This window comes from Eurosta solidaginis, chromosome 5 (assembly GCF_040869045.1).
Source record: "Eurosta solidaginis isolate ZX-2024a chromosome 5, ASM4086904v1, whole genome shotgun sequence".
Classification (NCBI taxonomy): Eukaryota; Metazoa; Arthropoda; class Insecta; order Diptera; family Tephritidae; genus Eurosta; species Eurosta solidaginis.
This window is the reverse complement of record NC_090323.1, coordinates 78,354,386-78,380,616: the sequence shown is the minus strand read 5'-3', so window position 1 is coordinate 78,380,616 and position 26,231 is coordinate 78,354,386. Positions and strand designations below refer to the sequence as shown.

The 26,231-nt window shown below is 37.3% G+C and overlaps 1 protein-coding gene across 6 annotated transcripts in view; it reads left to right on the top strand.

Moving 5' to 3' along the window:
- The window catches only part of LOC137253764 (myb-like protein I), a 150,815-nt gene that overhangs the window by 102,737 nt on the left and 21,847 nt on the right, over window positions 1-26,231 (top strand). For 5 of the 6 annotated variants that reach the window (XM_067791194.1, XM_067791193.1, XM_067791197.1 and 2 more), the window contains one exon: window positions 5,607-8,844. The exons of the other annotated variant lie outside the window; for it this stretch is intronic. In XM_067791194.1, coding sequence (XP_067647295.1) covers window positions 5,725-8,748 — 3,024 coding nt within the window. In that variant the 5' untranslated portion in view covers window positions 5,607-5,724 and the 3' untranslated portion in view covers window positions 8,749-8,844. Of the gene's footprint in view, window positions 1-5,606; window positions 8,845-26,231 lie in introns of those variants that run through there. 6 annotated transcript variants of the gene reach the window in all.

Genomic DNA, 26,231 nt, shown 5'->3' with positions numbered 1-26,231 from the left:
TTACTAGGCCCGTATCGAGTTATACGATCCGTGATCGAAATCAATTTATTAAATCGCAATAGCTCTGAAATGGTGAATCGGATAGAGGAAATATGTAAGAATAGTGACCATGAGTACACATTAGATGCATAACTTAATATCATTTCCATGCAACAGAACCTGTGTCCACCGTTGTTAGTACCACTGATTTAACTCGAATTAGTTGTTACTGTCCCCTTTCTCGATTAATTAAAAATTTGACAAACAACTTCTTTTTCCATATACAAAATGCCCATTTCTTGAGAAACAACGCTTGAGTTTTGAAAAGAGTGCTTCTTTTCAACTTGAGCTCTAATGTGACCCAACCCTTAATGTTTATTGGTTTTAAACTATGCTCAAGTTCCTAATTCATTGGTCTCCTCACACTAAGGCGAGTTTATATTAATCAGGACAAACTGCAAATATGATCACTAAAAATTTTCTATAGATGGCCAGTTTCTGGGTTAGTTGAAACTACGGTTAAGTTTGAGCTCAGTTTAGTCTTGTCACTTTGGTTCATATAAAATTTGCATCTCAGCTTAGTTAAAAGGCACGACAGAGTTAAGCAGAGACAACTCTGACTGCAGTTTAAACTCGCTCTGACAAGCCGGACCTAATAATTCATTTTTAGCTACCTTTTGTATAGCCATTGGTTGCCCTAACAAATAATTGCATGTTGACATAATTCGTGCCTTGTTGTTCGTGTGTCTGTAACAAATCTTGCGACCAACAGATTCTACACGGTTAAAAATTTATCCTAAATTTTAAACAGTAGTCGCCAGCTAGTGAAATAATTATTCGCACTCACTTCAAACATATTATTATTCTCCTTCGTTTAGTCGCCGCTGAACACGTTGTAAAGGTCTACAAGTAGGATATGTAGCAGCACGCATATACACAGCCAAGCTCAAATGATAAAATGCCTCTTCTTGTTCATTTTTTTTTTTTTGTGGATGCTATTTGGCACTGCGTAAAATTTTTATTGTAAAATTACAAAGAAATATCCTTATTTACTTTCGAACGAGCACTTAATTACATCTCTCTTTAAAATCCATATGTTTTGGACAATTTTAATTAACAAATTGTGATACTTTATTACCGGGGACGATTCCTAAAACACGACCAAAACCGTCGCGGGAGGTATTAATAGACGCGTTTTTGCCTCGCTTCCAATAAATCGAATACTTTCTCACCTTTGGACTATTGATAACAGGACAAAACGCGTCTCTTCATTTCTCTTTCCACATTTTTGGACGGGTTATTGCAGTCGACCTCGGTTACAAACTGTATTTCGCGGAGAACTTTTGAACGGGTGGAAATACTTACAGTCGTGACTTGTATAATTTTCTGTAGGACCCACATAGGTGCAATACGTTTTCATACTAAATTCGCTCAAAGAAATTTACCATCACAGCAACCCATATCTGATATTCCGCTCCTTTTTTTGTTTCCCTGCGTCGCTTTCTACGACTGCAACTCCGGTAATTTTGACACTTCGTTCAGTGTCAAACGCATGTTCCACGCAGGTTCCACTGAGTTCCACAATAGTTTGACACTGACCGAAGTGTCAAACGGCAGTGTGTTAGAAAAAGAAAGAAATTGTTTTCTTCTCACACATATCATACTTGTAAACCTGTACTATGTTTGAACAAGCAGAGCAACAACATCGGGTGAGTTTATTGCTTATTTGCGCATTTCCAAAAGGATATTTTGCAAACAAACGCTTATGCGCAGAATGATTTAATGGTTTAATGTTACCAATTTATGGTGTGTTCAGTTTATACTTATATTTAAGAATTCATGAGCTTAACACCGGCTTATAATAATTGAATTTCAATTATTATGTTTTTCTAAGAGAAACTGAAAAGAAAGAAACATTTACTGGCATATTGCGATGGACCCATTTCGAAAACCGCCAACGTAATCATCATCAGGCAATTTTGTAATGTTATCAAAGGTTTCACCGGGATTCGAACCGTGAATCACATGGTGAAACTGCAGTAGCCTTTAACCACTAGGCCATCCTGCTGGTATTTGTTTTCATGCTTAATTCAGTTTTTCTTATTTCTACACTAACAACACAATTGAGACATTTTGTCTCTATATTGATTTGTGTGCCATGTAGATTTGTTTTTGTAAAGTTCTTCTTCGTTGCGAATGAGAAGCTTTGTAAACTCGTGCTCAGTTGTACATATTTATGTACACCACACACGCTTAAACAAACAGCCGGTGCAGCTTAATTTTTCTATTAAAAAAAATATTTAGGAAAGGTTTTGTTTGTATGTACTTAAGGAAATCAACGTTCTGCCCATTTCGGAAAGACCCGGGTTTTTTACCTCAAAATCTCGCAGATAGTTCAAATTTTTAAGGAGTAACTCCTTTCGGAGGGATTGTCCCCCGTTCACTTACTCCAGAGAAGCTTCGAACCTAACCCCGGTCTTTCGAATTGGCACTGCTGCGTCTGCTGAAAAGAAGTAGAGATACATAAAATGTTCACACTTTTGTTTGTATGTCTCGTGCAAAGCGTAGTTTCACCTGGAGTTAACTCCTAGTAATCGTCACGAACACAATTTCTTTAAATTATTTGTGGCTCCTTGGCGGTCACGCACAAAGGCGGCTTACGGTTGCTATTAATGGTCTATTAATACTCATGACTCTTGTGGCGCAAGGCGCCTCCAGTTTTTTCGGCTGTTTTCAATAGCTACAATTCTCGATGTGCGAACAGCAGCAATCCCGACCACCTGTCGGGACCCTCACACCATGTGCCAGCACAGAAGCCAAAGGACTGCGACTTCGAACTCATACCTTCCTCGACGTCACTTTCCTAGAAGCTCCAGGTGTAGCTACGAAGACTTTCTAACGGATGTTTTTGTCGCGCTATGCTGCCGAGCTAAACCAGAGAAGCACCTTGAAACGTTAGGGAGTGACTATTCTGCCAAGGATACCGCCCTCGTCTAAGTGGATGTCATTGCGGAATGTGTGAAAATCGTATAATCCTCGGCGCATCTATATAATTAAAATTTTACAAGGACCCTGGATAAAATTTTTAAAATGTAGACCAGAGTTTGCAGACAACATTGATTTCAATAGTCTTCTTTAAATCAAAACGATATTTTAGAATGAAAGTCGACCGATTTTAAGTTGAAAGATGTTAACTGCTGTTTTCCGGCCTTATGATATAAGAGCTCATTATGGATGACCGCGTAGCTTCAGACTAGTTCGACTGTCCATTACATTAGGGTAGTTGCACACACGGTCATTAGTTCGAATGTCTTGGGAAAGCTTTTACTTCACCACTTTGAGTGTTCTTGCGAAGGACAAAGCCTCACCTGGTAAATATATGTGCCTACGTATTCACATTTGTAAAAGGGCCGTAACGTGTAGGTGATATTAAAACTTGGTTGATAGGCTATAATCAATGTGATTCACTCTAAGGGACTAGTTTTGGATAGGCCCGCCATCTTTAGGAAATGTCAAACCGGGAGTCTTGGGTGTTAGGATGAAGTCTGAAATTCAAAATTAACATTTCAGACGCTTTGTATAGTTTCGCAAATAAACAACAGATGTTTGAATGTAAGCCCAAGTGATTTTTTAAACCCTTCTCATACGTACATAAATATATCCTCAACTTAAGTATGAGGTAAGAATCATTTCAAAGGGGTGTTTATGCCCCCTAGAACCTACTAACGGATTTTGCATCACTGATTTCTCTTATTCTTGCAGCCAATCGCAATATAAAATTTTTTTAAAAATCGGCACCTTTTTGGGTATTTTGCTGTTTTTAACAACTTGAGGACAATTTGAAAACATGTTCGCCGTGGGTCATTTTATTTGAATTCATTTTTCATTATTAATTAAAAAAAAAAAAAAAATATGCAAAATGAGCATATAAATTTATTATATAACTTTTCTTTTAGTGTTTTGTTTTAATAACTTGGTGAATTGGGCGATGCAAAGTCCGTGTTAAGCTGACATCGAAAAGGCCTGTTTTTTTAAATAACTTTTGAGCAGTTAGAAAGAGGTAAATTTCGCAATTAGTTTCTTATAACTGGCAGTGATGCGCATCCGTTGATACTTACACTTTCGAACATATCCGACCAATTTTCGACATGACATGGCCTAAACAGTCTTAATCGAGAAAATATAGTAACGCGCCGGACGCCGCCGCCGCGCCGATATTTTTGACATTCGGCGGCGACGTGCGAAAAACGACCAAAATCGGCGGCGGCGGCGGCGTATATCTCTAACTCAAGCATTAAAATAGTCTTTGTAGTGTTACTAAACCACTAAAAGCGTTTTTTTTTCTGAAAATAGTGTCGCCCTGCCCAGATCCCTCGTGAGTTTGTTTGTTCCCCTCACAAAATATTATCCACTGAAGAAGAGAAAGGGTCTAATAACCTACAAATAGAGCCATTTTGCATAGCGGCAGGTGACCTAGTTCAAACAACAACCTAGTTCAAAAGTTCGAATTTGAGAGTGCAACATGAGGGCAACATTTTCTGCAGAAAAGAAAACGCCAAACCTACGATGATTTTAGTCGTACTAACATAGCCACAGTTTCAATTAGGGTGACCACTGCACAGAACGACTAAGCACCTATATTATCTCATAAACTATCGATAGTTGAAAAATATCGATAGTATCGACAAAGCCGTTGTTGGTTAAGCGCCAAATACACGACACGAACATTTCCGCGAACAGTCCGCAATCTTGTTCGCAGCTTTGGCCATACACCATACGAACTTTTGGCCGAACATTAGTTCTCTTTCAGACAGCGATGAATACGGATAACAATTGTGCTGCAGCAATATTGCTCGCTGTGGCAATTAAGCGTAAAAAAAAGAGAGAAGATCGCAAAAAAAGAATTTGGTGCAAAGAATGGTTTAATGTTCGTATGAGCAAGGCAACATTAGACCAACTTTTACAAAAAATTTTGCCATAATCATTATTCTTTTTAATTCTATTACAATAATCTTTGCTTTTTACTTGCCACAATGATGGCAAAGATTTATACATTTCAATAAATTCACTCAGAAATTTTTTATTGTCCATTTTACTTTTCCGCGCACGTCTGTTCCGTTCAGAAATTACTACAATTATGAGCTATTTCGCCATACACGCACGAACAGTTCGCGCAAATATTCGCCAAAAATTAAAATATTTTGATTTTTGGCGAACATTTGCGCGAACTGGCAAACACCGCCATACACGACAGAAAAGGTCGCAGAAACATGACATAACGGGAATGTTCGCGGAAATGTTCGTGTCGTGTATTTGGCGCTTTAGCGAACCCTAGTTTAAAGAAATGATGTATGTCAGCTTCACTGATATGTATGCTTGTATATACATATGTATATACACTATTAAATATCGAATTTAAGATGTTTGGATAAAGTGAGTGTTCATACCGGGGGGAATTATTATTGTGTGAAACGATGATGTGAAAAAAGTCTCCACATTTGAACAAGTTTTTGTTTGAAATTGTTTTTCGTTTCATCTCTTCACAGAACAAGAATCCCACCCCTGCATATTTTGAAATGTTTGATTTTTTTTAACTATGTTTTTTTTCTCTTTTTTTATTTTCACAGCTAACACCTGGCTCTTCCTAAATAAGTAAAAGGAGTGTATTCAAAAACTTTAAATCTTCGTTGGAGCTAACGCATCTTTGCTAGATTTTGGACTCTTAAAACTTTGTTGACAATCGATATGGAAAATAACGAAGACATTGTTGAATGCCCCCTCTGTATGGAACCTTTGGAAGTTGACGATTTAAACTTCTATCCATGTACATGTGGTTACCAAATTTGCCGATTCTGCTGGCATAGGATACGTACCGATGAGAATAAACTGTGTCCAGCATGTCGAAAGGAGTATACGGAAAATCCTGCGGACTTTACACCATTGACTCAAGAGCAAATACTTGCTTTTAAGTCACTGAAAAAGCAACGCGATCAGAAACGTAAACAAAAGGTACGCGTTACTGAGAATCGCAAGCATTTATCAAATGTAAGAGTGGTTCAAAAAAATTTAGTATTTGTTGTTGGCCTACCGCCACGATTAGCCGATGCTGAGGTGCTCAAGAAACATGAGTACTTTGGGAAATATGGCAAAATACATAAAGTTGTGATAAATCCGAGCACCGCATATGCCGGCGTACAAGGGCCATCCGCATCAGCTTATGTTACATATGTGCAAAATAATGATGCTCTCAGAGCTATACAGAGTGTTAATACACGCAATATAATAATAGATGGCAGGCTCATCAAAACTAGTTTGGGAACAACAAAATATTGTAGCCATTTTATGAAAAATCAAGTATGTCCCAAAGGCGATTGTATGTATCTACATGAGTTGGGCGATCCAGAGGCTAGCTTTACGAAAGAAGAAATGCATCAAGGGAAACATCAAGAGTACGAAAAACGTTTACATGATGCATTGTTAGTAAGTTCGAATAGTACTGGGGGGAGTGGCTCAGGTGAAGCAAATCAATCGAATGGTAACTCTGCTGCTGCTGCTATTTGGGGAAGTAATGGCGGCGAAAATCCAAGCGGAAATTCTAGTAAAAATTGTACCACAAATAAATCAAATTCCAGTTTACAACCACAGGTTATGCCTTTACCTTCATTATCAACTGCATCTAATGGGGTTTCCACTGAGACAACGACAGACCCTTGTTCCATCCTGTCTGTATCACCAGTACTTAAAGATACGACAGTAACAAGTACAGGTGAAGTGAAGCATAAAAAGGAAAGGGGTAGAAATGAGAAAGTCAAAAATGATAAAAATGGAAAGTCGAAAAATAAAAACAATATAAATGATGTAGGTAAAAATTATTCTATCAATACGCAAAGAGAAAATTATAGCAGTTCTAGCAATGAAACCATCAAGGATGGTTCAGAAACCTCTGCCGACGGAACTGGATCCCTATTTTCTAGTCCCGATCAAGATGGAAATGTTACTCCAAATAATAGCACTTGCAACATAACCAAAGGCAAAATAAACAAGCCCAAAGCATCGAAGCAAAGTGTCATCGGGAGTGACCAGAGCAATATGGGTGATTCTGAAAAGAATATTGTCGAAAATGATAACGATACAGGCATATGCAGTAGCAATACTACACACGCTTCAACCGAACTGTTTAAAAGTTCAGAAGATACAAGAAACGTAGTGCATGCTTCTAAAGATATTGAAGTTAGTGAAGGAGGTGGACATGTGGTGGGTAAATCTTATGAAGATTCACAATTTAATCATGGCGGTACTGATCTGCTTGATGAACCAACCCAACCTACACTTTCGCAGCATAATCTATTCGACAATAAATTAAATCCACTGTTTGCTCCCGGAACATCACTTCAGAATACAAAAGCTCCAGATGCTAAGATTGGAGACTTATCAAATCAAATGCATAATGTAAAAATATCACCTCTACCAGATTTATTGAAAGGTATCGAGGAACAACAGTTTCAACACATACATCCCCATCAACAAAAAGAATTGGCACGCCTACTCGAAATGCATAAACAGAATAGTTTATTTTCAAATATTGCAAATTTATCTCAACAGAATGTACCACCAGGTGGCTTACAAACTCATTTTGCTGGTCTAACGGATATTGGTCAATCACCATTAACAACTTTGGAACATGCGTCTGAATTGTTTATGAGTCAAAATCTGTATGGAATAAATATGTCAAAATTCTTTGATTTTCATAAAAATCAACAATTACAATTGCAACAACATGACCCACAGGTTGGGAACGGAAATACTCAAATTTTGGAAAATAGCTCCAATCCGTATCAGTTTATGCAGCACCCAGCTCTATCTACATTGCAACAACAACAACAGCAACATCAGCAGCAACAACAACAACAAAAACATAGAGCTCTTGGTCAAATTGATGCTGTGTTGACGCTTCAGCAGCCCCATCCCACATTGCAGACACAACAGCAACAACAGCATTCATTGGTACAAAATCAACATAACAGAATGCAAAACGAATACCTTCGAAACGAAAATACCTTCGTCGACGATGATCTCGGTTTCGATCCTTTCACGGAAACTCAAAAAGGTTTGGCTGAGCTAATGGAAAATGAGGTCACTAAACCACAGCATTCGAAACCAAATATAAATACTATCCGAGTAGCTTCAGATACAAATATAATGCATCAACATCAACCACAATTTAATATAGATAATATACCACGAGCACGCATGCCACCACCAGGTTTTAGTCATGTGAATGCATTTGGCTTGAATCCCCCACGTGAGCTAAATACTAGTAAAATGATGCCATTCTTAAGTATGCCTGGCAACAGATTACATACAAATGATATTCAACATTTATCCGGTTTTAATGCATGGGACTCACATTTACAATCGTCACGCCATCAAATACCAAATTTTAATGAAATGCAAGCACATCAAAATAATCGCAACGCAGGTAATTTAGGCAATGATTGGACTGCAATGGATCCGGCAATACTATCCTTTAGGCAATTCCCATCATGTCCTCAACCGGCACAAATGCTTCATCACCATCAGCAAAAGGATTTATTTCCGCAACATTTAACACAACAACAACAACAAAATAATTTCGGTAATCAGACCCTTGGCGGTGCAAATATGCATCTACCAAATCACCAGATGAATTCTCAATCGGCTGCTCAAGCACAGGTGAACGCTAATGTTCAGGGAATGTTGGAATATCTTAAAAAGCGTCAGTTCTTTTAAGCGGTGGAAAAAGAACAACTTATAATAAAATTCTAAACAACTACTGCTTTAAAAAAATAAAAATATTGCTTGCTTATCTTTTGTTGGTTTAATAGACTTCATAGTTTATTTTCATCATCATCATCCTCCTCAACTCCTATTGGAGCATAGGGCCTCGACCACCGACTTAAATCTTATTCTGTTAGGTGCAGTTCTTGTGATGTCATTCCACGTATATCCTGCGTCTTCGAGTTCTTTATCCACAGTTCTGCGCCAAGTTTTCGCAGGTGCACCAGGTCGTCGGCTTCCTTGTGGATTCCATCGCAATGCTTGTCTGGCTATATTTACTGGAAGTCTTCTGAGAGTGTGACCAATCCACGACCATTTACGCTTGGTTATTTCTGTGGTAGCCTTAGGTTGATTTGTTCTAGACCATAAGTCGTCATTTGAAATTCTTTCCGGCCATCGAATTTTCAGGATTCGGCGCAGACATTTATTAATAAAAACTTGTAGACGTTTCTGAATTGAAGTTGAGCTTTTCCACGTCTCGCAAGCATAAAACAGTACTGATTTAACATTCGAATTAAACAGTCGAAGCTTCGTTTTTAAAGATATTTGGCTGGACCTCCACACGTTTGCCAGTTGCCCAAAAACCATTCTTGCTTTGTTTATGCGAGACTGAACGTCCTCATCTGCACCGCTCTTATTTGAGACAATACTACCAAGATAAACAACGGACTCTACACCTTCGATTTCATTTTCGTCAACCGTAAGCGTCAATGGCCTTGATGAAATACTATAGCCGCATCTTATGACTTTGGTTTTCGCTGTATTGATGCTTAGTCCGGCCTCCTTTGCATGTGTGTTGACAGCTTCTAAATTGTGTTGAAGGTCAGTACTTCTGTGGCTTAGCAGACAGACATCGTCTGCATATTCTAAATCCCCTAGCTGAGTGAAAGGCGTCCACTGTACACCGTGTCCACCATTTTCTGCGTTCCTCATAATCTCGTCTAATGCCAAGATAAACAAGAGCGGGGAGAGTATGCATCCCTGTCGCACCCCGCTTTTAATTTCGAAGGGTTCTGAGAGGCGCCCATCGTGACTGACCCGGCACTTAAATTCGGCATACATTGCCTTTATAATGTTGATTATTTTATTGGGCATCCCTCGTTTTCGTAGTATTTCCCAAATATATTTCCTGTCGAGACTATCAAAAGCCTTTTTAAAGTCGATAAAAAGTAAATAAGCTGATGTTCTGTATTCACAGCATTGTTCAACAATGATTCGGACGGTATTTATTAGATCAACACAGGATCGGTTTTGTCTAAAGCCAAACTGATTTTCTCTTAGAGTTCGATACACCGCCTCTTCAATTCGGGACAGTAAGATCGTGGAGAACACTTTGCTAGGAATCGAGAGTAAGGTGATACCTCTGTAGTTGTTACAATCAGAGGTATCTCCCTTTTTTGCGACTTTTACAAGTATGCCTTCATTCCACTGACGAGGGTAGGATTCTTCTTCCCATACCTGACGGAAGATTGGAAGTAAGGTTTCAGCTGCGGTATCTGGATCTGCTATGAGGTATTCAGCATATATGTCATCAGTTCCTGGGGCCTTGCCCTTTTTTAAGGACTTGATTACTGAAATTATTTCATTTTTCGTAGGGGGCGCGCTGTTTACCCCATTGAAGTGGGGTTGGCTGTTGTAGTTTGCAGCAATAGTGTTGGAATTTAAGGTCGCTTCACCTACAGGATTATTTAATACTTTCTTGAAGTGTTCCACCCATACACTCATTTGTTGTTCGCTTTCAGTAATAAGATTTCCGTTTAAGTCTTTTACTGGTTTTTGACCACTCCTGTATTTTCCGGTGAGTTCCCTACTAATCTCATAGAGTTCCCTCATATTATTTAATCTGGCTGTAGTTTATTTTATTCTAATGTAACATATGGCCGCCGTTTTGCTAGAACCATTTTTTGTGCTTTTTTTTTTAATTTTGGATTAAATGGTTCACTGAATTATCCACAGAATGTTCTATGTTATATTAAGATCCTGAGCTCCAAACACAATAGGAAACCATATCCTACCGGCCTAAAAAAGCTAAATGTAACAAGTAAGGATGGCTAAGTTCGGGTGTAACCGAACATTACATATTCAGTTGAGAGCTATGGTGACAACATAAGAGAAAATAACCATGTAGGAAAATGAACCGAGGGTAACCCTGGAATGTGTTTGTATGACATGTGTATCAAATGAATTTAAAGAGTATTTTATGAGGGAGTGGGCCATAGTTCTATAGGTGGACGCCATTTAGGGATATCGCCATAAATGTGGATCAGGGGTGACTCTAGAATTTGTTTGTACGATATGGGTATCAAATGAAAGGTGTTAATGAGTATTTTAAAAGGGAGTTATCCTTAGTTCCATAGGTGGACGCCGTTTCGAGATATCGCCATAGAGGTAGACCAGGGGTGACCCTAGAATGCGTTTGTACAATATGGGTATCAAACGAAAGGTGTTAATGAGTATTTCAAAAGGGCGTGGGGTTTAGTTCTATAGGTCGGCGCCTTTTCGAGATATCGATATAAAGGTGGACCAGGGGTGACTCTAGAATGTGTTAGTACGATATGGGTATTAATGAGGGTTCTAAAAGGGAGTGGTGCTAGTTGTATAGGTGGTCGTCTTTTCGAGATATCGGCATAAAGGTGGACCAGGGGTGACTCTAGAATGCGTTTGTACAATATGGGTATCAAACGAAAGGTGTTAATGAGTATTTTAAAAGGGCGTGGGCCTTATTTCTATAGGTGGACGCCTTTTCGAGATATCGCCATAAAGGTGGACCAGGGGTGACTCCAGAATGTATTTGTACGATATGGGTATCAAATTAAAGGTATTAATGAGGGTTTTAAAAGGGAGTGGTGGTAGTTGTATAGGTGGTCGCCTTTTCGAGATATCGGCATAAAGGTGGACCAGGGGTGACTCTAGACTTTGTTTGTACGATATGGGTATCAAATGAAAGGTGTTAATGAGGGTTTTAAAATGGAGTGGTGCTAGTTGTATAGGTGGTCGTCTTTTCGAGATATCGGCATAAAGGTGGACCAGGGGTGACTCTAGAATGCGTTTGTACAATATGGGTATCAAACGAAAGGTGTTAATGAGTATTTTAAAAGGGCGTGGGCCTTATTTCTATAGGTGGACGCCTTTTCGAGATATCGCCATAAAGGTGGACCAGGGGTGACTCCAGAATGTATTTGTACGATATGGGTATCAAATTAAAGGTATTAATGAGGGTTTTAAAAGGGAGTGGTGGTAGTTGTATAGGTGGTCGTCTTTTCGAGATATCGGCATAAAGGTGGACCAGGGGTGACTCTAGACTTTGTTTGTACGATATGGGTATCGAATGAAAGGTGTTAATGAGTATTTTAAAAGGGAGTGGGCCTTAGTTCTATAGGTGGACGCCTTTTCGAGATATCGCCATAAAGGTGGACCATGGGTGACTCTAGAATGTGTTTGTACGATAGGGGTATCGAATTAAAGGTATTAATGAGGGTTTTAAAAGGGAGTGGTGGTAGTTGTATAGGGGGTCGCCTTTTCGAGATATCGCCATAAAGGTGGACCAGGGGTGACTCTAGACTTTGTTTGTACGATATGGGTATCAAATTAAAGGTATTAATGAGGCTTTTAAAAGGGAGTGGTGGAAGTTGTATATGTGAAGGCGTTTTCCAGATATTGACCAAAATGTGGACCAGGGTGACCCAGAACATCATCTGTTGGATACCGCTAATTTATTTATATATATATAATACCACGAACAGTATTCCTGCCAAGATTTCAAGGGTTTTTTATTTCGCCCTGCAGAACTTTTTCATTTCATTCTACTTAATATGGTAGTGTCACAAAGTTTTTTTCTAAAGTTATATTTTGCGTCAATAAACCAATCCAAATACCATGTTTCATCGCTTTTTTCGTATTTGGTATAGAATTATGGTATTTTTTTCGTTTTTGGTAATTTTCGATATCGAAAAAGTGGGCGTGGTCATAGTCGGATTTCGGCCATTTTTTATACCAATACAAAGAGAGTTCAGATAAGTACGTGAACTGAGTTTAGTAAAGATATATCGATGTTTGCTCAAGTTATCGTGTTAACGGCCGAGCGGAAGGACAGACGGTCGACTGTGTATAAAAACTCGGCGTGGCCTCAACCGATTTCGCCCTTTTTCACAGGAATAAGTTATCGTCCCAGAAACTAAGCCCCTGCCAAATTTCACAAGGATTGGTAAATTTTTGTTCGACTTATGGCATTAAAAGTATCCTGAACAAATTAAATGAAAAAGGGCGGAGCGACGCCCATTTTGAAATTTTCTTTTATTTTTGCATTTTGTTGCACCCAATCATTACTGGAGTTGAATGTTGACATAATTTACTTATATACTGTAAAGATATTCAGCCCAATTCTAAACGAAAATTCCGTGCAAGTCTTTTCCCCATTCCTCGTATTCTAAATAAAAAAAAAATTCCTTGTGAGTTTTTTCACTTCTCCCTTTCCTCCTATTCTGAACAATGTTCGAAAAAGAGGAAACCGGTTATGGGAGAAAAGTAGGTATTCAGACCAATTCTAAATATTCTCGCGGAATTTTGTTCCCGCGGATTTTTTTATTCCCGCGGAAAAATTCCTCCAATTCTTTTCTCCTAGGGAGAAGAATAATTGGGGAATAGGAATTTCGAATTTTCGAAGTCAGCTGTTTTGTCAATTGAAATTTCGTTGCGAATTTCTTATTTTGTTTAAAAAATTGTAAAGTTTAATTATTGTTGCCAATTTGTTTGAAATTAAGAAAGAAGGTATAAACAATGCACATTATTGCATTTCATGTGGTATTCACTGAAATTAGTAATGAATTGGTGCCACAGCAACATCAACAGAGGAGCATAAGAAGAGCGGCGGGATAACACAAATCCGCCGGAGTTGCCTGCATTCATTCTGCAAAGCAATTTTCTGGCGGCCAAGTCGAGTTGAGTTCGCCTTTCGCCATATGCCAAAATCTATTTAAACCTTCTTAAAAAATCCTTGCGCAATTTCTGGATGGCTGCATCAAATATGCGAAGAGCTCTTCCGTTGCTTATGATATACTTTTCGACTTAAAATAAAGAATATTGTGATTTTTGTTGTTGTATTAACCGTGAGAATATTGTAGAATGTAAATACATATTTCAGCACATATTTGTACAAATAAGTGTTCTTTCTTAAAATAATCAATTTCCTTTAACTATTTTGATACATTCCCTTTAATTTAACTAGTGAAAAAACTCCTATGAAATGGCAGAGAAATCTCCCTCTCACATTCATAATACCTACTTTTCTCCCATAACCGGTTTCCACTTTTTCGAACATTGTTCAGAATAGGAGGAAAGGGAGAAGTGAAAAAACTCACAAGGAATTTTTATTTAGAATACGAGGAATGGGAGAAGGGAAAAAACTCGCACGGAATTTTCGTTTAGAATTGGGCTGATTATGAATGTGAGGGAGAGGGAGATTTCTTTGCCATTTCATAGGAGTTTTTTCACTAGTTAAATTAAAGGGAATGTATAAAAATAGTTAAACGAAATTGGTTCTTTTAAGAAAGAATACTTATTTGTACAAATTTGTGCTAAAATATGTATTTACATTCTACCACAATATTCTCACTGTTAATACAACAACAACAACAACCGCAATATTCTTTATTTTAAGGCGAAAATTATATCATAAGCAACGGAAGAGCTCTTCGTATATTTGATGCAGCCATCCAGAAATTGCGCAAGGATTTTTAAGAAGGCTTAAATAGATTTTGGCATATGATGAAAGACTAATTCAACTCGACTTGGCCGCCAGAAAATAGTTTTGCTGAATGAAAGCAGGCAACTCCGGCGGATTTGTGTTATCCCGCCATCTTCTTCTTCTTATGCTCCTCTGTTGATGTTGCTGTGGCACCAATTCATTACTCATTTCAGTGAATACCACATAAAATGCAATACTATGCATTGTTTATATTTTATTTCTTAATTTCAAACAAATTCGCAATTAACTTTTCTATTTTTTAAACAAATTAAGAAATGCGCAACGAAATTTCAATTGACAAAACAGCTGACTTCGAAAATTCGAAATTCCTATTCCCCAGTTATTCTTCTCCCTAGGAGAAAAGAATTGGAGGAATTTTTCCGCGGGAATAAAAAAATTCGCGTAAACAAAATTCCGTGAGAATATTTAGAATTGGTCTGATTAAATTTTTTGTTTTTTGACTTTAAATTTTTTTTTTTAAGTGAGCGTGGTCGTTCTCCGATTTTGATAATTTTTATTAAGCATACATATAGTAATAGGTGTAACGTTCCTGCCAAATTTCATTATGATATCTTCAACGACTGCCAAATTACAGCTTGCAAAACTTCTGAATTACCTTCTTTTAAAAGTGGGCGGTACCACGCCCATTGTCCAAAATTTTACTGATTTTCTATTCTGCGTCATAAGTTCAACTCACCTACCAAGTTTCATCGCTTTATCCGTCTTTGGTAATGAATTATCGCACTTTTCCGTTTTTCGAAATTTTCGATATCGAAAAAGTGGGCGTGGTTATAGTCCGATATTGTTAATTTTAAATAGCAATCTGAGATGAGTGCTCAAGAACCTACATACCAAATTTCATCAAGATACCTCAAAATTAAGTTATCGTGTTAACGGACGGACGGACATGGCTCAATCAATTTTTTTTTTCGATCCTGATGATTTTTATATATGGAAGTCTATATCTATCTCGATTCCTTTATACCTGTACAACCAACCGTTATCCAATCAAATTTAATATACTCTGTGAGCTCTGCTCAACTGAGTATAAAAAGATGTATGGACTTTTCATACACTGACGACAGAGTGGAAACTAGAAGCGTTAGATAGAAAGCTATGAAAATTGTTTCTTATGGAAAATTCTAAAAGATGTCGGAGTGCTAGAAAGGTGAAGCTTGTAAAATGTATATGAAAACAAATATTGCTTCTCGCCTAGCATAGCTTATAGCGAGCACTCTGTCGTCAGCCTAAACTTTAAAACTCAATTTTCATGTTTCTGGAAAGTAGAACCCTCCTAACCATTTATAAAAGCTGACGCATTCCACTTCACGGAGACAATGTATTAATTAAATCAATCAACTGATATTTGGGTTTTCGCCACAATCACAGACCAGCAGAGGGCGCATGGTTTCAATTAAAATTTCGAATGCTTTAAAAATTTTAACGGATCATGAAACTAAAACTAAAAAAATCTACGGAAAGCGTTCCAAGCAGAGTTTTGAGTAAACGTGAAATGAAAATTATTTAAAACAATTTTTTATTATGAAAATATGTATTACTAGAGTACCCGACAACTATGTTCTGCCCGAAAAGCGGTTTGCCTACTATATCAATTCTCTTCTACTTATCTCTCATTTTTCTTCTTATTCCTGACCTTCGCTTATTCCATTTACAAACCCATTCCTACTCCCGCTCCCAGTCTCAGTTTCAGGTAAAATTTTTTGGAACTGCATTTATTTTTATATCTAAGATATATTTCTCGATGCATTTACTCTCCCAAGTACAGAAGCATCGGCGAATTGTAGCTTCTGCAAACAAACAGTGTATCTTCCTGCCTCTTCCTCCTCATCTTCATATTTGATCCCTGGCTCTCCTCCGTATCCTCCACTTTTCACTTCCTCAGTTTTTCTCTCCTCTGCTCCAACTTTTCTTCCTCTTCCTCAATGGCCTACCTTTTTTCATCCTCATCCTTCTCCTGCTTCCTCTCCTTCCTATCTTCCAATCGCATTTTCCCACTTGTATATCCATTTCCGACTAGCCCTTTCTTTCCTCACCCTTTTTCCATTTTTCTGCTCCTTCCCCCTCTCTTTCTCTTCCTGGCTTATTCCCACTCCCATCTCTTACATTCCTTTTTCTCTTCTTCCTCTTGTTAAAACTTTCATCAACACATCCTGTTTGATACCCATATTGTGAAAACTCATTCTGGGTTAACCCTGATCCACATTTTCATCCTTACTCCACTTACTAAACTTACTCGTACAGGTCGGCAACTGGTCCACTTCCCAGAAAGAAAAGTGTCTCAAGTAATGAGCTAGCCACGGAAGTACTCCTATACCAAATTTCAAGAAAACCGCACCATACATTATTTTTATTTAGAATAGGTCGGTCCCTAGTCCACTTCCCGGAATGAAAAGTATCGCAAATATAATCTTGGTGAAGGAGGTGCTGTACCGAATTTTAAGCGAATCGGTCCATAAATTAGATTTCTTGGAATGGGTCGATCCCTAGTCTACTTTCCGAAGGTATCCTCAAATCCCCTTGAACACACACACAAAACTTCATCAAAATCGATGCAGATGCAAAAAATACATGTACATATTGAGATTATGAAAGAGGCATATTACTCACTCCATCTTTTAAGCAGGAGCGGAAGGTGGCGTATGCAGCTTTAATTATATGGCTTTGCATTGTATGGCCGAATATCTCAAAATCTAATTATTGCGAAGTTAACTGTGTAAATATTAATCAATTTTGAATTCGTATACTTTTTTGAAAAGCGCATTTAATGACACACATCCTTGCGTTTTACAAATATGTCGTTTCTCTAGAAAACTCCAGCGGTTAAACTATAGCCCGCTGTGGTACCTGCAGTACGGGCCGTATTAAAAAACTGAGTATACCATTCGCTTCGCCATAAACAGGCAGAGATTATATTTCATGTGCTTCAAAAGCCCCCAAATCTGTTGTTGTCATAGGCATAACTATCCTAAGTTACTGCATCGGCGAGAATGGAAAGACGTCAATCAACTTCGTTAAAAGGGGGAAGGAAAGGTATTTATTTGAACCAGGATTTTTACTTTACTTCCTCTGCAACAATGCTTTTGATTAAGTTTCAAAAGTGACCCTTTATATATATCTCGGAGTAGATGCTTCTGTTTCACTGTTTTTGAGATCTCGCATAATAGTGTGGAGGTGATGTTGGTCTTACTCGTCATGAAATAACAGACACCCGACTTTCCTCAGCTCATATTCGATTAGGCGTTTTCCATAAATTCATCGTTATCAAAAAGGGTCATGACATTGGAACGATAACCTAATCATCCCATTTAAAGGTAAAGGCAGTTCGATGAATGTGAGCTTGCGCCATCAAACCTTTCTACGACAGATTTATTTCCTGTGATGATAAATGAAATTTGAACAAATGCAGCATCATTCACACATATACATACATTCGTCAGCTCATTAGTAAGATAAAAAAGGAGTTTTTTAGGCAAAAATTCAATATTTTTGCAAAATCCTTCAATTATTTACGTTATGTACGCGCAAGGGGTGCAGGAAATGCATTCTGTGGTAAGCGAGGAAGCATTGAATGTTGGCGCTGGTGTATCAAGCAGAAAACAAGGGATGTTTTTCGTTTTGATGTTCCCGCGTGAGTGAATTTTAAAATTAACGAGGGTTGTCCCATTAGTTCCCGATTTGATAATGAAAAAATATACCTTTACAAATCAAAAATATGCATGTATAAATTAATTGCAAACGAAAATGTATTGAAAAACGTAATTATTGAAGAAAATTATATTACGTCAATTATTCAAAAACATAAAAAATGTTGGAAATATTAATATTGTGTAAAATGTAGAGCAACTGAAAATAAGGTATAAAGTCTTTTTAATGAATTAGGGCATTGTTTATCATAAAGTTTTATACTTCGGGTAGGAAAATACTTATAAAACAAATACTTATTAAGCATGTTAATACCCCAAAAACATTGACTCATGATCAGATACTTCAGGCAGAGGAAATTGATGAATATGCTTTATTTTTCCAATAGAGCTTATCCAACCTTCTGGGCTTACATTGCGTGCGAAACGCTTTTATTATTATTTTAAATGTCTATATTAAAATAACCACAGACAAGTAAGTGGACACAACTCAGAAAACTAAAGTTTAGTGAAAAACGATCGTAAATCATTAGATTTATCTTGGTTATACGCACATACAATCACCTTATCGCGAGTTTTGATTTCACCCGAAAACATTCACAGTTTTTGTTCACCCTATCGCAGAGAATGGCGAAACAATTTTTCGTCCTCGAAAAAGATTTCACCTTATCGGCAACTCTATGTTCGGGCGAAATGAACAGCGGTGAAACCCAAATTTGTTCACTTATATTTTACAGGCGAACGAGAGGAAAACAAAATGCAAGTAATTTTTTGTTTTGAAATTTGGTACTCTTATAATTATATGTACTTTTATCATTAGAAATAATCAATATATAATGCACAAGCTTAAGCTGAATGGAAAAAAGTGAAATTCCTGTATTGCTAAGTATATAAATTCTATTTTTTATGACAACGTATCAGTCGGCCAAGTTATCAATTGTGGGCAAAGCAACGGTTCCAAAATGTTGAGCACCTCACTGAAAAAAGATTGGCTAAGGCCCACTTCATGGTCCTTTCCAACGCCTTTTCCCTATGCGAAAAAACGAAGACATAATATACTCAACTTTACAATTGGTGGAATTCAAATTTTTGCTTCAATGGTGGCAAGGAGTTGGTAAGAATAACTAGCAAATATTAGAATGGCGACTTGTATAGCCTGTAATATTGGCGAAAGCTAATTGAAAAAATTAACTTGTTATTCAAAACTGCTGAAAATAGTACTTTTTAGCTTACAGAGAATCATTTAGCTCCAAAGGGTTAGAAATGTCCCTTAATTGCCTCCGAATCGCTTTCACATTTATATTCTCCTCGCGCTCAATCAATACCAACCTAAGTGCAATACTAAACGTTATTTTATAAATTTTTTATTTTGAGGAAATATATGCTTGGTTACAAAATTTACACAATTATAAGTAAAAATTATTTGTTCACTGCTAATTCACAATAGAGCATCAGCTGTTTCGAAGTGAACTTTTGTTAGCCCGAAATTGCCGATAGGCGTAAAAAGTTCACCCGAACAAAAGAAGTGAAGGCGAACACTTTTCCGCGTGAACTTCGCGATAAGGGTGAATAAGAAACTTTTGCGGGTCGTCACTCAACTCACAAATATGCCTTCGACAATTTCTGGAATACAATATCCTAATCTTGCCGAAGAAGAAAAGCCAACCAAAGGAGACACGAGTCACCCTGGCCCAACTTCGTTCTGGATATTGTAATAGATTAAACTCTTACTTGTCCAGAATCAACCCCGACATACATACGTAATCTATGTCCTGCACGCAATGTGTCCCCACATGACACCAACCACCTATTCAATTATAATGTGGAACCTAAGCCTCTAACATCAATCTCCCTATGGTCCGCCCCTGTTGAAATTTCCTTGGACTACCGTTAGAGGACTTTGATGGCAATTTGTGAGTGGTCGTGCCCATTGAATGGAGCGTAGCACTGTTAACAACAACAATTTCTGGAGTAGGGACTTATATAAAATTTTGCATTTTAAACTTGGTCTGATAATATGTATATTGGATGCCACCGCCGCTGTTATCAGCTGGTCTATAATTTCTTAACATTGAAAATCCCTCATTCCATTCTAAGTCTTAAATGCCAGGTTGATGACTAATATTAAGATCACGAGTATAATTGCTCGCTACTGTACCTAGCAAGATAGGTATACTCGCATGAGATTTGGCTCTTTCACTGCATAAAATGCCTTATATTGATAAATGTCTTAAGCGACAAAACAAAGTACTTGACTGGCAGTCTAGTAGTTGTACCAATAGAAGTCTTAATACACTGCAAAGAAAGCGCTATTAATGTGAATGAATGCATTTATGTACGTAGGTACATTAAAAAATGAATAAAACAAGAAAGTCTTAGTTCGGACGAAACCGAACAGTATATACTCAGCGTGAGCTTCAATTTCACATTTTATTTCAGATAAATAACATTTCTACATAACACGTGGCACCGCCCGTTAAAAAAAAAACAAAATTTCTTCACATTCCCTCTTACAATAAAACTTGATAAATGAAATATCATTGATTCAAAACTATTTTTTGCTAAGCTATAGCTTATTATTCTGGTCTATGACCCTTTTTATATCTAAGTTACCTTGGTCTTTAACCGATCCCATTTTTACTAGGAATATTTTCTGCTATAAGGAAAATTTGTGTACCGAATTTTATTACGATCCGTTCGTTTTTCTTCGAGTTATGGCTCCCGAAACATAGAAAATTGCTTAGTCATAAAAGGCGCGGTCACGGCCATTTTTAAAATTTGAAGTTTTTCCTATTTATTGTTATAAATCCACTTGGGAAATGAAATACCATTGATATAAAGCTCTTTTTTGCAAAGATATAGCTTATTTTATTTGTCCACGACCCCTTTAGAAATCTTTTATATAAAAGTGTGCGTGGTCCTTAACCGATTTCGTTAATTTTTCTTCAAAGCATTCCTTATAGTAAAGGCAACCTCTCTGTCGAGCTTTGTTACGATAGGTTAAACGATTTTTGATTTATGATTAATATTTGTAAAATTGATTTTATCAAAAGTGGGCGGTGCCACGCCCATTTTAAAAAAAATTTTCAAATTTTTATCAAGAGTCTCAATATCATTCCACACTTCAAATTTCAACATTCTATGTGTATTATTTACTAAAGAATCAGATTTTTGTGTTTTCCAAAATGATATATATATAAAAAGTGGGTGTGGTTATCATCCGATTTCTCTCATTATAAATACCAATCTATTCTGGGTCCAGATAAGCTCGTGTACCAAATTTGGTGAAGATATCTCAATATTTACTCAAGTTATAGTGTTAACGGACAGACGCACGGACGGACATGGCTTAACGCTGAGTATAAAAATATCGGTATAAACGGTTACTGTCTTAGAAACAATGTACTCACCAAATTTCGTTAAAATTTGCCGCTTTTTATGCGTCTTTGGTATTGAAATTTTTGTGGAGAGCTTAACCAAAAGAAGCGATAATATACAATATTTTTTAAATCTTTGTTTATTTGCACTAACTTATCCAAAGTGGTAATGTAGTTACGTGCGATAAATACATACATTACAATTTTTTCACCATCATTAAAATTTAAACGAAATTTTTTCATAAGGAGTAGGCGTGGTCGTTAACGAATTTTCTTCAAATTTATTTATAATTCCAAGAACCATAATTCTGCAACTAACGGCTTCCGATTTATTTTCCAAAATTCTATTTCTATTCTAAGTCATAAGGCCAATAAGGTCGCACAAGTTTCATCACATTAAAGGTCTTTGGTCACATTTATTCCATTTTTCTATATCGAAAAGGTGGGCGTAATTACCGTTCGAGTTCGACCATTTCCTATTCTGAGTCCTGATCAGCCAGTATACCAAAATGTGTAAAGATATCTCAATTTTATTTCAAGTTATCGTGTTAAGCCAATGGACGGGCATGATCCAATCAAAATCTTTTTTCGATCTTTATAATTTTCATGCCTTACCTACTAATGTTTTCCCATTAAGATTATAATACCCGTGTGCACAAGTACACGCTGGGTATAAAAAACACGCATGTTGGCATTTGATGCGGCCAAAGGGGTGTGCATTAAACTTGCATACTTTTACACGTCGGCTACGCATGCGCGCGTATTGCGCTTTTACAAAAAATCAACAAGGCAGCTGCAACAACTCTTCCCTACTCACCGATTCAAGCAGACAAATAGTAAAAATACACCGAACATAAGTATGTATGTAGATATGAGAATGTGTTACACAATGCATAAAAAACAAAATCAAGTTCGCGTGAGTATGGATGCTGCGCAGATGTTATGGCTGTGGAATCTGGTACAACAGATCTCTATTGAAACAAACCCTGAGATTGCTTAGGGTGAATGAGTGTGAAGGGGATTTACGAATTTTTAAAAGGGTACAAACGGTTAAACTTTTAGTTTACAGTTTTTGTTGATTCATTGTTTTACTTTTTTATACTCAGTTGAGCAGAGCTCACAGAGTATATTAACTTTGATTGGATAACGGTTGGTTGTACAGGTATAAAGGAATCGAGATAGATATAGACTTCCATATATCAAAATCATCAGTATCGAAAAAAAATTCGATTGAGCCATGTCCGTCCGTCCGTCCGTCTGTCCGTTAACACGATAACTTAAGTAAATTTTGAGGTATCTTGATGAAATTTGGTATGTCGGTTCCTGGGCACTCATCTCAGATCGCTATTTAAAATGAACGATATCGGACAATAACCACGCCCACTTTTTCGATATCGAAAAATCGAAAAAGTGCGATAATTTATTACCAAATACGGATTAAGCGATGAAACTTGGTACGTGAGTTGAACTTATGACGCAGAATAGAAAACTAGTAAAATTTTGGACAATGGGCGTGGCACCGCCCACTTTTAAAAGAAGGTCATTTAGAAGTTTTGCAAGCTGTAATCTGGCCGTCGTTGAAGATATCATGATGAAATTTGGCAGGAACGTTACTCTTATTACTATATGTCTGGTTAATAAAAATTAGCAAAATCGGAGAACGACCACGCCCACTTTTAAAAAAATTTTTTTTTTTTTAATTCAAATTTTAAAAGAAAAGTTAATATCTTTACAGTATATAAGTAAATTATGTCAACATTCAACTACAGTAATGATATGTTGTAACAAAATACAAAAATAAAAGAAAATTTCAAAATGGGCGTGGCTCCGCCCTTTTTCATTTAATTTGTCTAGGATACTTTTAATGACATAAGTCGAACAAAAATGTACCAATCCTTGTGAAATTTGGTAGAGGCTTAGATTCTAGGACGATAACTGGTTTCTGTGAAAAAGGGCGAAATCGGTTGAAGCCACGCCCAGTTTTTATACACAGTCGACCGTCTGTCCTTCCGCTCGGCCGTTAACACGATAACTTGAGCAAAAATCGATATATCTTTACTAAACTCAGTTCACGTACTTATCTGAACTCACTTTGCATTGGTGTAAAAAATGGCCGAAATCCGACTATGACCGCGCCCACTTTTTCGATATCGAAAATTACGAAAAAATAAAAAAATGCCACAATTATATACCAAATACGAAAAAAGGGATGAAACATGGTAATTGTATTGGTCTATTGACGCAAAATATAACTTTAGAAAAAAACTTGGTAAAATGGGTGTGACACCTACCATATTAAGTAGAAGAAAATGAAAAAGTTTTGCAGGGCGAAATCAAAAGCCCTTGGAATCTTGGAAGGAATACTGTTCGTGGTATTACATATATAAAAAAATTAGCGGTTCCCAACAGATGATGTTCTGGGTCACCCTGGTCCACATTTTGGTCGATATTTCGAAAACGCATTCACATATACAACTAAGGGCCACTCCATTTTAAAACCCTCATTAATACCTTTAATTTGATACCCATATCGTACAAACACATTCTAGAGTCACCCCTGGTCCACGTTTATGGCGATATATCGAAAAGCCGTCCACATATAGAACTAATGCCCACTCCTTTTTAAAATACTCATTAACACCTTTCATTTGATACCCATATCGTACAAAAAAATTCTAGAGTCACCCCTGGCCCACCTTTATGGCGATATCTCGAAAAGGCATCCACCTATAGAACTAAGGCCCACTCCCTTTTAAAATACTCATTAACACCTTTCATTTGATATCCATATCGTACAAAAAAATTCTAGAGTCACCCCTGGCCCACCTTTGTGGCGATATCCCGAAAAGGCATCCACCTATAGAACTAAGGCACACTCCCTTTTAAAATACTCATTAACACCTTTCATTTGATACCCATATCGTACAAACAAATTCTAGAGTCACCCCTGGTCCACCTTTATGGCGATATCTTGAAAAGGCGTCCACATATAGAACTAAGGCCCACGCCCTTTTAAAATACTCATTAACACCTTTCATTTGATACCCATATTGTACAAACGCATTCTAGAGTCACCCCTGGTCCACGTTTATGGTGATATCCCGAAAAGGCATCCACCTATAGAACTAAGGCCCACGCCCTTTTAAAATACTCATTAACACCTTTCATTTGATACCCATATTGTACAAACGCATTCTAGAGTCGCCCCTGGTCCACGTTTATGGCGATATCCCGAAAAGGCGTCCACCCATAGAACTAAGGCCCACGCCCTTTTAATATACTCATTAACACCTTTCATTTGATACCCATATTGTACAAACGCATTCTAGAGTCACCCCTGGTCCACGTTTATGGCAATATCCCGAAAAAGCATCCACCTATAGAACTAAGGCCCACTCCCTTTTAAAATACTCATTAACACCTTTCATTTGATACCATATAGTACAAACAAATTCTAGAGTCACCCCTGGTCCACCTTTATGGCGATATCTCGAAAAGGCGTCCACATATAGAACTAAGGCCCACGCCCTCTTAAAAAACTCATTAACACCTTTCATTTGATACTCATATCGTACAAACAAATTCTAGAGTCACCCCTGGTCCATCTTTATGGCGATATCCCGAAAAGGCGTCATTAATACCTTTCATTTGATAACCATACCGTACAAAATAAATTCTAGAGTCACCCCTGGTCCACCTTTATGGCGATATCTCGAAAAGGCGTCCACCTATAGAACTTAGGCCCACTCCCTTTTAAAATTATCATTAACACATTTCATTTGATACCCATATTGTACAAATAAATTCTAGAGTCAGGCCTGGTCCACCTTTATGGCGATATCCCTAAATGGCGTCCATCTATAGAACTATGGCCCACTTCCTCTTAAAATACTCTTTAATACCTTCCATTTGATACAAATGTCATACAAACACATTCCAGGGTTACCCTAGGTTCTTTTTACAACATGGTGATTTTCCCTTACTTTGTCTCCACAGCTCTCAACTGAGTATGTAATGTTCGGTTACACCCGAACTTAGCCTTCCTTACTTGTTTTATTTTCTTTTTGGTAGTTGCAGCGTCCAATTTGAAAGGCTTCTTAAAATAAGGTAAAGTTCTCTAACATTCCACAGTGATAAAAGAACCGTAAATAGAAAGAAGATAAACAAATTTTAAGTACTTTCTTTATATAAATGGACCAGAAGAAACGAAACATTTCCCTTTAAAACAAATACATAAACTTTTTGAACTTTGTTTCTAGCTCAATGAGTTGTTATTTAAAAAAGATCGATTGCAAGATTTGTATTGAATATGCGTACAAACATTCAACCGACTTAATATAATGGAACTAAAATCGATCGAAAGATTCTACAATTCTAAATTGAATTTTTTAAACCTCTTAATATCTCGATCCCCATCCTATCTATAAGACTGTTCTATCCTAAATATTACAACCTAATAAAGCCCGAAGTTTCGATCAAAGTTTCAAGTCTCTGGGTTCCTCAAAACTCGGAAGGCAAAATTTCCAAGTTCGGACTTTGTTTTTTAAATTTTTCACGATCCCTGGACCACCGAGCACCCGTCATGTTAAATTGTCACCTGGTTCCGATATTTGTTGCAAGTTTCAAGACTCTAGCCCTTCTGGAAGTTACTCA